General features: G+C 40.0%; 1 protein-coding gene across 2 annotated transcripts; it reads left to right on the top strand.

Annotated features, from left to right (window-relative positions):
• Positions 1 to 52: 52 nt before the first annotated feature.
• NAGA (alpha-N-acetylgalactosaminidase) lies at positions 53 to 13,631 on the top strand. Of its 2 annotated transcripts, none has more exons than XM_081957403.1 (9): positions 53 to 139; positions 6,236 to 6,408; positions 7,561 to 7,735; positions 8,795 to 8,972; positions 9,178 to 9,272; positions 10,185 to 10,346; positions 11,538 to 11,735; positions 12,158 to 12,301; positions 12,761 to 13,631. In XM_081957403.1, the coding sequence occupies exons 1-9, from the start codon at positions 95 to 97 to the stop codon at positions 12,941 to 12,943; spliced, it is 1,353 nt and encodes a 450-aa protein (XP_081813529.1). In that variant the 5' UTR covers positions 53 to 94; the 3' UTR covers positions 12,944 to 13,631. The 2 variants fall into 2 exon arrangements, with proteins under 2 accessions (XP_081813529.1, XP_081813530.1); XM_081957404.1 differs by lacking the exon at positions 53 to 139 and adding an exon at positions 2,641 to 3,069.
• The last annotated feature ends 3,057 nt before the right edge of the window (positions 13,632 to 16,688 follow it).

Genomic DNA, 16,688 nt, shown 5'->3' with positions numbered 1-16,688 from the left:
TTCCAATCGCTTCCCGAGGGGAGGTTTCCCTCTTTTTAGACCCCCCCCCTTTCTCGTGGGGTCCTGAAAGCCAAGTAGGAAAGCAGCAGGCCGTATGTCAACAAGTAAAGGCTGCTCCATCGTTTCTCTGTCCTGGGCGGTTAATATCGTCTTCCATTTAACCTAACTTGGGTGGGGAAATCTCCAAGTCAGCCGAAGTGTTCTCTTCGCAGCCCGAGGAATGTTGCTTTTATTTGGAGAACCTGTATTTGAGACATAAGTGATATTTTGATTTTTCTATGCGCTCCCACTTTTCCTCCAAAAACACATGGTCAATGATATATAGTCCCTCCCTCTCCCCCCTTTGTTTTTCCGACAATACGGAGGAGATCGGTGGGGAGGCGGTTTCAAGTCACCTGCGAAGATTGGTCACTGACTGGCATTTGAATTTCGTCTTCCCCAGTCCTCGCCCAACCTCCCCCCCCCCGCCCCCAGTGTAACTCCTTGTCTACCACAACGCATCACCTGAAAGAGGCGAGCGGGGTAACTCTCCGTGGTGGTTACTGGTGTACTAGCGTATTACCCGAGCAGAACCCAAGCGTTCTTTTAAGCGCATTCGTTTTATTTTCGGCCACGAGGGGGCATCACGAGGCCACGAGTACATCCGAACCAGCCGGAAGTCGGGAAACAAACAGGATCCGCAAGCAATTGCTAAGGAGGCGGATTGCTTTAGCTGGGCGGATTGCTTTAGCTGGGCGTCGTTGAAGAACGCTGGCCCTGGAGAGTACATGTTTAAAATATCAATAGCACTTAGATTTATATACCGCTTCATGGTGCTTTTTACAGCCTTTTCTAAGCTGTTAATGAAGGCGACTTTCTGAGCCCGAGAATTGCAGTTAATAAACGAAAGGTATTGCGTACCAGTTCAGAAGGGAGAAGTACAGTTGCTGCAGGAGGATTTGAAAAGGAAGACGGAAAAAAAAGTGGACTGAAATTAGGCGCTGCTCTTTTTGTTTCTTCTCTACCTCCCTTTCCAATCTCTGAAATTAACTCAGTAGAAACGGAGAAGACAACCTGTACTGGCCCAAGAATTGATGCAACACAAGATGAGATACCTCCTAGCTCCCCACTACCCCCATATTCCACAGAGAAGTGGCAGTGCCTTAACACAGGATTTCTTTCCACTGATGGGTGCAGACTAGTTTGTGGATGTCACCGTGAAAGACCGAAATTGGTGAATGTCGACATTCACCGGTGAATGTTGGTGAATGTCGACATTCACCGGTGAATGTCGACACATACCAATTTCGGTCTTTCACGGTGACATATATATAACGAGTCAGCGTAATGCTTTACTTTTGCTTTTCAATTCGCGGTCCTGGAAACAACTCGTTCTAACCGCGCAGGATCGCAGGTTTTTTTTTTAAAAGTCCGCAAATAGAAGATGCTTAAAAGGAAGCGAGGAGCCGAGGTGTTGAGAGGATAAGGGTATTAGGGTAAGGGTGTCGAGAGGATAAGGGTATTAGGGTAAGGGTGTCGAGAGGATAAGGGTATTTAGCAAATATTTCGAACATACACCAAGCGACTATGTGAATGTCGACATTCACCGGTGAATGTCGACATTCACCAGATTTCGGACTTTCACAGTAACATGGATACAACATAAGCTGTGTGACATATTCTGTCCTGATTTAAGACATATTTTGGATCTCTCGAGGCTCTGCCTACTGTCTGCTTGCTGCTCAAACAGTCTGCAGTTGAATTATATCTTGTCTTTTTTTGTACACTGAGAGCATATGCACCAAAGACAAATTCCTTGTGTGCCCAATCACACTTGGCCAATAAAGAATTCTATTCTATTCTATTCTATTCTATTCTATTCTATCACAGAGCACCAACCACCCATGGACACACAGGAAAGACCATTTAAGCTATCAGTCGCTTTATTTAAGCTGGAGCTTTTCCCACCACTGTTGATTTTGCCATGCTGTTAAAAAAAAAGCCAGCATTTTTGGAACTGGAATATCACTTGGGAGCAATTTGAGAGTGAAGAGACAATTGGTGGTGGTAGGAAACCTGCACTTGCCTGAAACACAAATTTCAGGGTGCCTAGTAGTCAGTGGTAAGGCCAGCCTAATTATACAGACATAGTTCATCTTTTCATTCTATATTCTCACCTGTCATTGCTGATATTTATTAGAAAGGGGGTGGGGAGAGGATGGGTGAGTTTAAAACAATGCAGTAAAGGGACAAAAGAGATCTGAAGAGAGGCTTCCCTGCGTTCTGTAGCTAACTTGTCTCCACTGGATATTCACCCTTGCATTTCTGGTTTCATGCTATGTGAATTCCTCAGGCATAGGCATAAAATCAACCTGAAACCACTTTTACTAGTTTGTTGTGTAAAAACCTTGGACCACTTCACCTCATAAATGTGCCACCAGAAGAATGCCCTGTATTGTGAGGAGACATCCAAGCAAATTATTCCACCTACAACTTTTGAGGGAAGGCACTCTCCTAACGTCTCTCTTTTTATCCATTGGAACAGGGGTCCCCAAACTTGGCAACTTTAAAGACTTGCGGACTTCAACTCCCAGAATTCTCCAGCCAGCTATTCTGGGAGTTGAAGTCCGCAAGTCTTAAAGTTGCCAAGTTTGAAGAGGCTCTGCGTTAGAATAATAAACAGGGGATGTATCTCTGCTAAGGGACGTGAACGGGACGGCGCTACTCTGAACCATGGGCGATCCAAAAAACAAACAAACCCCTCTCTTGGAGAAATGGTGCATGAACTTCAGTTACTTTCCGCCAGCACCGAGTGAAAAGGGCTGAGCTCAAGCGACGCTCGCATATATGGGCCACAGCAGGGAGCGCCTGCTGCTTCCTCTTTTCCTCGGGACAAAAGCGAGGGCGGTGGTGGAGTTGACGGGGCGCTGAGATCAGCAACTTATCGGCTGCAACTAGGGAGCGATACAAGGGATCAGCTGATCGGTGGAAGGCCGGAAGCGAGCACGTGATTAGCTGCCCTTGTGCCAGGGAAGCGAGCGACTTGCAGGCTTTCGGTTGCGGCTGATGCAGCGCTGGTTGTCTGATAGCGTAAGTGTCCCGATGTGTCTTGAAGTTTGGATGGCTGATATACGTGAACGGTCGGGATGGAGAATAGTCTTTTTCTCTCTCTTTTGTCTGATCAGAAATTGCATTATATGAAAACGAACAGAAAAAACCGAATCATTGTTCCGGAGTGCCTACTGATTACGATTACAGTTATAGATTTGAATTCACTTAGGCCGTTTGTGCCATCAATGAAATACATTTTCATTAAATGATAAATACCGAATGTACACATTTCCCCCACTGTCTTGATGCATCCGGAAGAAGGCTTCTTGTAAACGCGGAAGGTGGCTTGCAGCAGCCACGGGAAGAAGGAAGGGTGGTGGGAAGAAGGGAGGATGGTTTCCTGGGGAATTCGTGGCCACAGCGATAGATTTGACAACAGTTTGCAAAAATAAAAAATCTATTGCCTTCCTTCATGATTTTTTAAACTTTCAGGTTAGCCCAGTGGTGAAATTCAATTTTTTTTACTACTGGTTCTGTGGGCGTGGCAGGGGAAGGATACTACAAAATCTCCATTCCCATCCCACTCTGGGGCCAGTCAGAAGTGTATTTGCCGGTTCTCCGAACTACTCAAAATTTCCGCTACAGGTTCTCCAGAACCTGCTGAATTTCACCCTTGGGTTAGCCCATCCTAATGGTTTCCCATTCAGATACTAACCAGGTCCAGCTGGGCCAGGTGCTGTAAGTCTGTTTCATCCAAAACAAGAACATTGTGTGTAATGCATCTTATCTGCACATCCCAGAAAGGTTTCAATTATTCATATGAAGCTACTTAACGCTGAGCGCATAAGGTTTATCTTAGTGAAAATGGTATCACATGATTGAAAGAACCTCTCCGGAGGCCTTGCAAAAGACTTCCTCTGGCTGTGGTGTCTGAGATTCTTTCATAGCAGATGTCAGATAGTGAACCTGGGAATTGCTATAGGCTAATTACGCTGCCACAAGCCAACTTTCCTTACTTGAAAGTGCTGGGCTGTGTCATTTCATGAAGTCCACAGAGATGTAGAGCACTTAATTTAGTGAGCCTGTGGATTCAGCATCTTCTTTATGAAAGTGTAGTATCATAGATGCTAGTTAGGAATGCTGTGTCTGTAATTTTGCTTCCATCATTGTGTGTGCTTCAGGATCCTGCTCTAACAGCAGCATGAGTCCCAGAATGCAACACTGGGAACTTGTGTATGTCTGTGTGGGTGTTGTGGTGTGGTGTGAAACAGGGAAGGGTAAGTGGAATCCAGAGTCAGTTTCATTTTCAATTGTTGTCATACAAGTTTGCTGAATTCCTCCTGCAAATTAGGTGGGTCATTCTCAGATACTTAAGTCCCAAATAAGAGTGATAAAAGACCACGTGGATTATAGATAAGATCTCCAAAGAATGGAGCTTTCCACTGATGGCAACTAATGGCATTATAGTATGGAACAGTACCGGTTGAAGCACTGTTTTACAAAGTAAATTGAGGCAGAGCTGGCATAGGGTGGTTGGTAGATGGATGTGAGCTTTTACCAGGGCTGTAGTTTATTGTTTGAAAAGGTTGTTTTATTATATTGTGTTTGCATTTGGTTTGCTGCCCAGACTTATTTTGGAGAAGCAGCTATATAAATTTCTTTAACAACTAAATGTATACCGACAGTGCTCTTAAAATCAGTGATAAAATTTAAAATAATATGCAAGAGAGAGTCAATTTGGTGTAGTGGTTAAAGCGCCAGGCTAGAAACCAGAGGTTCTAAGTTCTAATCCTACCTTAGGCATGAAACCAATTGGATGACTTTGGGCCAGTTATTGTCTCTTAGAAAAGACCCTAGAATGGCAATGGCAACATATTTCCAAAAATCTTGCCTGCAAGAAAATTGCAGGCACTAGTCCAGGCAGTTACCAAAATCAAAATTCACTCAAAGGAAAGAAAAAAGAGCAAGGACTTAATGACAACTTATAAAATGTTAGTTTGGTGAGATGAATGTTTTGATTGTGTAAGGTATTCCGTTCAGTGGTGGGATTCAGCCAGTTCGCACCACTTCGGGAGAATTGGTTGTTAACTTTCTGAGCAATTTGGGGAACTGGTTGTTGGAAGAATTCATTAGGGCAGAGAACCAGTTGTTAAATTATTTGAATCCCACCACTGGTTCCGTTGTTCGGAAGATGATAACAATAGATTCCAGGTTCAAGGCAAAAAAGGTAACTATGTAATTGAAGATTTCAACATTTCACTGCTGTATATTGTGAAAGAAAGAAAAAAGGGTGCAGGTGGAGCTGAAAGCTTATAAATATTTAACCTCATTAGATATACAGGTGAAACTCGAAAAATTAGAATATTGTGCAAAAGTTCATTTATGTCAGTAATGCAACTTAAAAGGTGAAACTAATGTATGAGATAAGACTCATTACATGCAAAGCAAGATAGTTCAAGCCGTGATTTGTTATAATTGTGATGATTATGGCATATAGCTCATGAAAACCCCAAATTCACAATCTCAGAAAATTAGAATATTACATGCAATCAATAAAACAAGGATTGTACATAGAACAATATCGGACCTCTGAAAAGTATAAGTGTGCATATGTACTCAGTACTTGGTTTGGGCCCCTTTTGAGCAATTACTGCCTCAATGCAGCATGGCATGGAAGCTATCAGCCTGTGGCACTGCTGAGGGGTTATGGAAGACCAGGATGCTTCAATAGCGGCCTCCAGCTCTTCTGCATTGTTCGGTCTCATGTCTCTCATCTTTCTCTTGGCAATGCCCCATAGATTCTCTATGGGGTTCAGGTCAGGCGAGTTTGCTGGCCAATCAAGCACAGTAATCCCACAGTCATTGAACCAGGTTTTGGTGCTTTTGGCAGGGTGGGCAGCTGGAAAATGAAGTCAGCATCCCCATAAAGCTTGTCTGCGGAAGGAAGCATGAAGTGCTCTATACGCCATAATCATCACAATTATGAGATATCACGGCTTGAACTATCTTGCTTTGCATGTAATGAGTCTATCTCATATATTAGTTTCACCCTTTAAGTTGCATTACTGAAATAAATAAACTTTTGCACAATATTCTAATTTTTCGAGTTTCACCTGTAGGTGAAGAAGCCATTGGAGCAGAATGGAAACAGTAGAAAGTGATATTTCATTATGTTTTTGCCCCAGTCTGCCCATCTCTTTTGCAGTGGTCATCCCTCACATCCACGGTCATGAAATGTGTTGTCTTCCTTCTTCTACTCCATGCCTTCTCCCTGGCTTTGGAGAATGGACTTATGAGAACGCCCCCAATGGGGTGGCTTGCTTGGGAGCGCTTTCGTTGTAATATTGATTGCAAGGCAGATCCCCATAATTGTATCAGGTGAGTGGAAGAACCTTGGAAACGGTTCAAAATCCAATCTTTTTCCAGATATGTTCCTTGGTTTCAAATCCTGGGATTCAAGATGAGGGATGGCATGAAATGTAGAACATCTGAAGCTCCAGGGAGGCATGTACCTCCCCTAAAAGTCCTCATGCTTCTCTGAATTTTGTTGCCAAACTGTATTTTACCTTATTTTTCGGGGTGTAAGACGCACCTTTTTCCCATCAAAAAAGAGGCTGAAAATCTGGATGTGTCTTACTGAATACAGCATTTTTGGCCTCACAAAACCTCGCCCCTTCACGAAAATGGCCATGCATAGCCTTTAGGAGGCTTCCAGAGTGCTCCTGGGGGCTGGGGAGGGCAGAAATGAGCAAAAGATGGGCCATTTTTTGCTTGTCCCCCCCCCCCCAAACCCCAGGAGCACTCTACAAGCCTCCTAAAGGCTATTCATGTCATTTTTTGACAATAAATGGGCCTGTTTTTTGCCAAAAATGGGCCGTTTTTGGGAGGTTTGCAAAGTGCAAAAACTTTGTTTTAATTTTCCTCTTCAAAATCTTGGTGCGTCTTATACTCCAGTGTGTCTTTTACTCCAATAAATATGCTAATTTTCTCATTGTGCAGTTGGGAAAAGAGTGCTAAATCATTTTGCTATATAAAAATATTAATGAAAATTAAAACATATAAGGAAATCACTAATTAATTACCTTGTACCACAGAATACAAACACGTAGTTGTTTGACAAGGACCAATAAAAGAGACCAGCCTAAAAGCTTTTAGTTTATTCTCATAGTGACATTGGTTGAATGAGGCACATTTTTAAGAAAACAGGAGGATCCTGTCCATAAGGAAGAGCATTGATGAAAACATAATACTGTAGGAATCTCTATTTTAATTTTACTTCCAGATTATTGCAGCGAAATATTAAGCATGAAAGAGTGGTAGTGGGGATCTGACAGAGAAATAACCTTTTTTTATCTATTGTGGAGAGTAAACTACTGCATGACTGTGGCAGACTATGTCAGTGGAGTGTGAAGCCAAACATTGTCCGAATAGTAATTTTTATGGCTGATAGTTCCCAACGGTTATTCCTCATTGTCCACTTGGCTTGTTGTTCTTGTTTCCTTATAAACTGCTTTTCCATTTGTGGGACAGTGAGACTCTCTTCATGGAAATGGCGGACCGTCTGGCAATGGATGGTTGGAGGGAGCTGGGCTATGAGTACGTCAATATTGATGATTGCTGGATGGCAAAGAAGCGGAATATGATGGGACATCTGATTCCGGATCCCGAGAGGTTTCCCAGAGGGATCAAAGCCTTGGCAGATTATGTAAGTGAATATTTCTAAGGTGAGAGTGAGATCAAGTGATCCAGCTGTGATTTTTTAAAAAAATCAAACGCTTAGACAACATTCCAGAGAAATTCCAGGGGAACGTTGTGAATTCTCCAAAAGATCAAGGGCTTGATTCTTAATTGCTGTAGAAGGTTTTTCAGGCCTGGCCAATTTACAGCCATAGACCTGGACTTGTACAGTAAGTTGAGCTGATAACTTTTGCTCAAAGTTATCTAGTGAGGAACATCCAGAGGGCCATGTTGCTGGGCAAGAAACTCTGCATCTAAACCACCAGATTATTCTGCCAATTCAAACTCTATGTTTTCAAACATAGTCCTTGGCAATGGATATTTTTGGAAAGCTCATCAGTTTTCTATTGTGTCATCCAACTTGGTACCCTTCAGATATTCGGACCTTCAGTACTCCTAACACATTTCCAGCATAGTGAATGGCTGTGCTGAATAAGGATGAGAGGATTTAAAGCCAACATATCTGAAAAGGATTAGATTGGAAAAGGAAGGGTTGGCCGTTGAGTAAGAAGCAATAATGAAACATACCTTTTAAATTTTTTCTGTCTATCATCTTATGCAATGACTAGTAGAAGCGTAATTTGAACTGGCCAATCAGTCAGCAGAAATGTTTGTATCCTTATAAAATGGGGAAAATGCTGTCACACAATAAATATTGCTGTATCAATGTTCTATCTAGTTCACGTTTGTATCTTTCCATTGGTGGAAACTTTTACAAATTTACATGCCGCAAAAGAAGAGTTCATCCTTGGGGAGTTTGTTTGGATAACTAGTTATTCATAGTTTTAACATCTTACTCATTAGGTAACTACTCTTCCAGTAACCAATTTCAATTTAAACCACAATTGTTGAGATAATCTGCAAATGATGAGAAAGAGGAGAAGCTGAACCTTTGAGGAAGTTATTTAAAAAAAGACGCTCACCAATATCAACAATAACAATATTTCTACTGTTTCCTTCACTGTATAGATTAGAATTTTCATGGTTCTTCTGTCTTGATCTCACAAGTCATGACATATTTTGGCAGGTTCATTCACGGGGTCTGAAACTTGGCATTTATGGCGATCTAGGCACCCATACTTGTGCAGGTTACCCGGGCACTACATTAAATTGTACTGAACAAGATGCTTTAACGTTTGCACAATGGGGAGTGGACATGCTGAAACTAGATGGTTGCTACTCATCATCAGATGAACAGGCCCAAGGTAAAGTTCATAGCTTTAGCATGCCTCTAGTCTGCTTCTTTTGTCAGTGCACCAACAGTTGCTAAAATATTTTAATTGGCTTTGTTTAAGATGTCAAATATAGACTTGAGATATTAATTATATTAAGCATTAACCAGCTAACATAATTTGGTATAAATAAATTCTGACTTTAACTCAAACGGATAATTGTTCTTGTTTTCTAAAGGTTATCCTAGAATGTCCAAGGCCCTGAATGCAACAGGTCATCCCATTGCCTATTCCTGCAGTTGGCCAGCCTATCGAGGGGGACTCCCACCTGCAGTGAGTTGTATTTCAGGAAGGATGGGGCTGATCTTAAAGCTTCTGTCCCTTGAACTTCTTCAGAATTTTAAATAAAGGTTTTGCATCACATTTTAACAATTTGGTCTGACCTGGGATCCGTAAAAGCACTCATTTAATTTACAAGAGACGCACTTCTTTAATCTTGTATTGAGGTTTAGCATCAATCCACCTAGATCTGTTGGCACAATGTTTTAATTGGCTGAAGCAGTAATTATTTATTAACAAGCTTATTACTACATGTAGTACTACATAATAATGTAGTGCTATTGGATGTTACATATTTTGTTAATCATTAATGATACAGTGATACTGTAATTATGAGTGATAGTTATTCTCTTAAGACATCCTTTGAGCAGTTCTATCTACTTTTCTTTGCTATGGTGACACAGCTCTGTTGCTTTAGTTCAGGGTGTCAAAACTCAATTTTATTGAGGGCTGCATCAGGGCTGTGGTTAACCTCGGGGGCCCGCTAGGTGTGGGCGACTGGGTGGACATGGCCTATCGGGTGGGCATGGCCAGCTTGATGCCATTCCCTAAACTGCTGGCATGTTTCCTCTTCATATTGGGCAGACCAGGCTAAAGCCATGCTGGCCAGCTCTTTCCTCTTCACATTGGGTAGACCAGGATGGCCCCGCGGGCCAGATCTCACCATATTGTTTGTCCGATCTGGCCCATGGGCCTTGAGTTTGACACTCCTGTTTTAGTTGGATAGCAAAGTAATTAAAACTAATTGTTTAACTTGGGTTTTCTTCTTTCCAATATATACAGTGTTTCCCCCATATATTAAATACATCCAGAGTAGCCAAAATGATGTAAATTGATGCTCATTTCCAAGATTAAATCATGCCAAGCTGACTAATTATTCTGTTTCATGCATTTGTTTTGTTTTAGGTTAACTATACCCTTTTAGCAAATATATGCAACCTCTGGAGAAACTTTGGTGACATACAAGACTCTTGGGAAAGTGTCCTCTCCATTGTGGATTGGTTCTCAACGAATCAGGATGTACTTCAGCCAGCAGCTGGCCCTGGCCATTGGAATGACCCTGACATGGTAATGTTGAGCTGAAGAGGATAATATGAAAGCTAAGTGGATGAGAGAGGCTGTCTTTGGAATGCTAAAGCTAGAAAAAAGCTAATGAAGTTGACTGCTGGCAGGAATTTATATGTTCTTTCACCTTGCTTTCAACTCTTGCAGGTAATTTAAGCAGACAAGCCATTTGTGTTATATTCTTAAATTTGCTGCACATACCCATTATTTTAATCTCAGTGAGTATAACCTACACTAGAAATATCACAGAAAACCTGAATTCTATTAGTAAAGTAATGCATACAAATGGGCATATATGGCTAATTTTTGCAAAAACATGTTACATTGAAAGCATAAGTAGCTATATATCATATTGATTCAGATACCCTGCGGTCCTTTGAAAATATAGCTTGTTTTGCTTATGTATGGATTTTTTTTAGTTTTTAAAGCTTCGTTATCCCCTGCTACCCTCATTAATTTAATATTTTTTCATTTAATGTTTATATTAGAAAACTGTCATCCCTAGGATGCCGGACTTAATATAGGTAATCTTCGACTTATGACCACTATTGAGCCAAAATTTCTGTTGCTAAATGAGATGTTTGTTAAGTGAATTTTGCTCTGTTTTACAACCTTTCTTGCCACAGTTGTTAAGTGAATCATTGCAGTTGTTAAGTTAGTAACAGTCTTTCTCATTGACTTTGCTTGTCAGAAGGTCTCAAAAAGTGATCATATGACCCCAGGACACTGCAACTGTCATAAATAGGAGTTAGTTCCCAAGCATTTGAATTTTGATTGTGTGACCATGGAGACACCACAATGGTTGTAAGTGTGAAAAATGGTCATAACTCACTTTTTTCAGTGACGTTATAACTTTGAACGGTCACTAAATGAACTGTTGTAAATCAAGGACTACCTGTAGTTATGTCTGTTTGTCCAGTGGGATATTGCAATTCACTCAGCCTTGATATTATTTCCTAAGCTTTCTTGTAGAAGAAAATTGGGGAAGAAAATAGAGGAATTAGGAACCTACCTAGTTATTTATTTAGCATATGGGTAAATAAATTAATAAAAAATAATACTAATAATAAATAAAAAGTTACCTTTATTCAACAAGAGTTATCTTGGAATCAGTCCATAGGCAGTTCGTTTTCTTTTGCTTTCATTCTTGACTTTATTACCCACCTCTGGGTTAACCTCTTCTTTGCCCTGCAGCTAATCATTGGAAACTTTGGTCTGAGCCTTGAAGAGTCCAAATCCCAGATGGCCTTATGGACAATTATGGCTGCTCCTCTTTTCATGTCCACAGACCTCCGTGTCATTTCTGAAAGTGCCAAGGAGATTCTACAAAACAAATTGATGATTACAATTAACCAAGATCCCCTGGGAATTCAAGGGCGTAGAATCCTTCAGGTAATGAAGACCAAGCGTCTGGAGCTCCCTACGTGAATCCCTGGAACTCAAGAGTGTATATTCCTTCTTTTTGCTCCTCTTATTTGGGAAGATCACTAGATTAGCCAAGGATATTTATTATTGTTCATGCTCCTCTCTTCTAAGGAGCTGATATTATCGTTCAGCAATCTGGCATACTTCAGATCCATTGTCACTCTTGTTTTCTTAATTTATCTGGAAGGAAGAAGGGTAGGAAGCCTGTGTGTGTATGGTGTTCTCCGTGATGTTTTTTGGCCCAAATTACAGCACTATGAATTGGTTTAGATTGAGTATGATTGCAGTTGAAGAATTGTCTTTTCCTATATGACGACATCACCATTTCCTGTTTATGTCCTGGGAAAGATTTCCTTTAGAAGAACGTGCTTTTCAATCTGATTTTATAGGAGAAATCTCAAATTGAAGTATTTCTGCGGCCCCTTTCCCACGCAGCCAGTGCTCTGGTTTTCTTTAGTCGGAGGACAGATATGCCATATCGCTATACAACTTCCCTTGCACAGCTCAATTTTACAGCGAATGCTGTCTACGAAGTAAGTAAAAAAACACCACCTGTACGTGGTCTTCCTCTCCATTGCTGAAAAATTTTTATGGGAGGGGGGATGATAAGCTGACAATCTCAAACACTACACAGTGCTGCTTATATATATTTCCCCCCATGTTATTGAATTTAATATGGCCGTACCTTGGTTTTAAAAAAAGCCTTTAATAATCAGGTTATTTCCTGGAGTGATAAAACTAAACATAGCAAAACAAATCATAAAGCCAAAACTCCACCCCTCCCCCAACACTACCATTCATTTGTGATGGAGGAGTAACAGGATTATTTACTATTTTAAGACTTTAGAATTCACGTTGTACAGCAATTTAAGTTTTAGTATTTTTCATTGGGATAAAACATTGCTATGGAACAGCTACTAGAATATGAGAGTAGTTCCATAGTAGATGCACATATGATCATTTATCCATTTACTTGCTTTTGTTTTTGCTAGGCACAGGATGTCTACACCAGTGAAATAATCAGTGACCTGAAGATTGCTACCAACTTCACAGTGGTGATTAATCCTTCTGGAGTAGTCATGTGGTATCTATACCCAACAATGAACCCGGAGCAGCCTTTCAACTTCATAAAGCAGCAGATTAAAGCAAAGAAATTCAGTCCCTTTAATCTGTGATAGTCAGTAGTTGAATAACTTCTTGGAAAGCTGTTAAGGATTCACCATTCCCTATTGGTATGCATATGGTACCTCAATAGAGGGGGGGGGGATGGTTTGTGTAGGATGGCAGTTTTACACAATATACAAATTGAGATCTACCTCTGCACACAACGGAGATGCTATTAGTTCACTAGTATGCAATCTAATACTTCTAAGTAGACATAAATAAGAATATACAAATTAGATTACTAATGGTGGTCACATGCATTGAGATAACCATCCAGAAGCCGATTGCCCATTTATAAGTATAAGCATAAGAAAAAAACTTTATGTTTTGTATAAGGAAATTCCTATAGGTCACTGAATTATATAAATTCTAGGATTCCAAAATTGAACTGGAATTGTCCTTTAATGTACAGAATTTCAAACTATTGCACTATAGGTGTTTGCTTGTAATGGTATAAATTATGTCAGTAATTGAAATAATTGCAAAAGTCCTTTTTGTTAGGGTTCTAGCATTTTTTTTATAGTAGCTTCTCTGGCTGGCTTACTTAATTTTCCAGGTTTTTTGTAATTTTTATTCTTTTGTTATAAATAACTCTTTAGGGACGGTTTTTTCGCCATATGCTCAGATGTTTATATTTTTAAATCAGGTTTTGAATAAAGATTATTGTTTCAGAAATGATTTGATTAAAAATGAATACAATTCCAAAGTGTCTGCTAATTCTGTGATTTATTTTTTCTTGTACTTTTTTCCTAGTCACATACTGTACCTTTTTTTTGAATTTTTTTAAATTTTAATTAAACAAAAACACAAAAAAAGAATCATCCTTCATTACATCTTGTAGAAAGCGTATCGATTGGTCACAGATAACTTTCGTGCATTTCTTCCACAGTCATTACTTATAGTTCATATTAAATTATACACTTTAAATAAAAAATCTTTGTGTATCTACCAATGTACCACAATTCTCATTTGACTACAATTATTTGAACGTGCTTTTACCTCAAATCATTCATACTTAAAGACACAACCACATAATGGCATTCATTAGCTGTTTCAAAAATCCTCCAATAACATTACATCTTTATGACATATTCTAAGTAAAAGTCAATTAATAAAATTTCTAAACCTTTCCCCCACTTTTTTCCCCCTCAACTCGTTGTTTAGAGTTTGTATACCAGAGCATGTATATATTATTAAACAATGTCCATTGACATTTCCTTGTTGTTATTATAATTGGCTAAAAATCATTTATTATTTATATCCCATCTCCTCTCGTCAAACCCAAAAAAAATTATACCTTTATGACAACATCTAAATAAAAGTTTGTTAATAAAATTTATAGATCTTTTTCCCAGATCGCAATTTGCAATTTATATCCAAATTTCTTTTACTATTTTGCCAGTACATGTATACATCATTAAGCTGTATCCATTATCATTTCATTATTGTTATTATAGATAATTATTTGTTGACAAACATTTAATAACAATCTAAAACAATCTAAGAATTACTAAATTCCTACTTATTGATCACCAAAATTAACTAATTATTTATTATCAACTTTGTCAACCTGTATCTTTCCAGTAACAAAGCAGTCTTATCTCTCTTGCCAATTGTGGTGTCAGTCTTCTTTTTATTTATATGGTTTTTATAGACTTCTCTCTGCACTTTGTTGCTTGAAGGATCTCTCAGGTAATCTTGTTGCCTTCCAGCTGTTATTAAAATTAGCTTGTCTTTGGTTGTCAATTGTGCTTCTGAAAAAATTTCTCTTTTTAAATCCATCATCATTACCCTTTTTTTTTCTTCTGTATCTTGGAAGAAGGAGGAGCCAACGTCGCGATGTTACAATGTACGGTCTTGACACTCCGAGACCGCCGTTGACACTTTTGCCACTGGACGGTCCATTTGGACCTAAACCGTCCCACAGAGACGGTGTTCAGGAAGACGAAGCCTTGCTGGTCTCAGGGACACTGCAAAGTCCCTGATTGACCCAAGGGAAGCTCTTCAAGCCGGCGGTAAACAGGCAGCCCCAGGCTGATGAAGTTGGGACGGCTCCGGAAGGAAGGAAGTGAAAAGAGAAAGTGAGTCCATCTGGTGAGGTATTTTTTCTATTTTGGGAAAGACTGCCCAAAGAAACTTTTTTTAAAAGCCAAATTAGATCCTTAAACAAAAGAATTAACTTATATTGGATTGCTTTGGAAAGCTTTTTTTTCTTTGTAACTATACTTTGTGGATTGAAGTGCTTGCAACAAGAACAGGCACTAAGCACTAGGTCCATAGAAGCAAGGATTTACCACACTAGATAAGACTCAAGGTGCAAATTACTGTATGCAGAGACCTAAGATGTAAGATGCTGGCTTCACATGCAACCTAAATCCCGTGTGTGTGCAGATGAAACTTCTCTTACTTGCCTGCTGCTTGGACAGCCCAGTTCCTAACATGCCATGGACCAGTACTGGTCCACAACCCAGGGGTTGGGCATCCCTGCTGTAGAACTTCCAGATCCAGGACAGACAAGTACTAACCAATCAAGTACCAGAGCCTGACAGAGGAACTAGAAAGGATATGGAAAGTAAAGGCCAAATGGTCCCAGTCATGGTAGGAGCACTCAAGGCTTAACTCCACCTGACATGGATCTACAATGAGGACCTGGGGATATCATTCAGATGGGAGAAGTGTGACTGGATGGTAGTCAAGAGAGGGAAAGTAGTTTCACCTGATGAGGTGGAACTCCCAGTGGGCCACATAGCGGACATACAGGCCAGTTCAGGCACCTTGGTATCCCAGTCACATGAGAACCATGATGAGGAAAGGAAGACAGCAACATCAAAGTACCACCAAGGATAAGACAGGTTCTGAACAGCCAGATCAATAGGTAAATCCATGCCATCAATATGTATGCTCTGCTCTAACCAGATACTCTTCCAGTATAGTGAGCTGACCAAAAGATATGGAAGCTGCCAGTGTGAATACCTTAAAAGTTCCTCACAATTTACAGAGGTTTCCACTCCAAGCCCAACATGCAGAAATTGTACACTAACCAGAAAGAGGGTGGGCAGTCTAGTGAGTGTCAAAACTGATGTCCTGGATGAAACTCAGAGCATCCACAAAAAGATCAGTAAGAGGACCCCCAAAGATGAACTGCTGAGAAAATGACTAAGGCAGCAGTAGACCTGGGAAGGTGAAGCAGGAATGCCATGGCAAGATAAGGCCTTGCATGGAAAGTACCATCAACAGATATCTGAGACGGCAGTTTAATATTGTACATTAGTCTTGGCAAAAAACTAAATCTTGCCAAGGTTTAGGTCACAGCATCTACGGTATTTAACTTGATCTCTAAACATTAACTTGGACTTGAAAAGTTTATTTTTGCAGCTTGTAAAACTCACATATTGCTGACAGCAAAATAGTACAAACATGATTGTACATTTTTTAAAAATCTTGTGTGCTTTATTTTTGGTGCTCTATATTGTAATTCTACTTTGAAAAAAGTTTTATTTAGTCTGGGTCACTGACGTGTAATACAGAATGTGATTTATGTACTGGTATGTAAGCAAAGTTTGAAGCAGGCAAGAACAAACTTCTTTTGAATTGTTACCAAATAAGTTAGTCATAAAGTAATCGGAGGTCAAGCTTAAGGAAAACCTTACAAGGCACACTATTCAAATAAATCTTGTTAAGGAGAGTTTTCCATACTTTAAAGAAAGGAACTATATGCCCCCATCCCCCACCCATACCAATGCAGACACAAATAGA

The sequence above is a fragment of the Natrix helvetica genome, assembly GCF_964273705.1.
Source record: "Natrix helvetica genome assembly, chromosome: 6".
In the NCBI taxonomy this organism is placed as follows: Eukaryota; Metazoa; Chordata; class Lepidosauria; order Squamata; family Natricidae; genus Natrix; species Natrix helvetica.
This window is presented reverse-complemented; position numbering and strand designations above follow the sequence as displayed.

What these genes read in the sequence shown, in the direction of transcription:
- NAGA (XM_081957403.1), top strand. Translation starts at nt 95, where the DNA reads ATGTCAACAAGTAAAGGCTGCTCCATCGTTTCTCTGTCCTGGGCG. An exon ending in TCGTTTCTCTGTCCTGGGCG is followed by an intron (nt 140 to 6,235) that starts GTTAATATCGTC and finishes TCTCTTTTGCAG; the next exon opens with TGGTCATCCCTCACATCCAC. An exon ending in CAGCGAATGCTGTCTACGAA is followed by an intron (nt 12,302 to 12,760) that starts GTAAGTAAAAAA and finishes TGTTTTTGCTAG; the next exon opens with GCACAGGATGTCTACACCAG.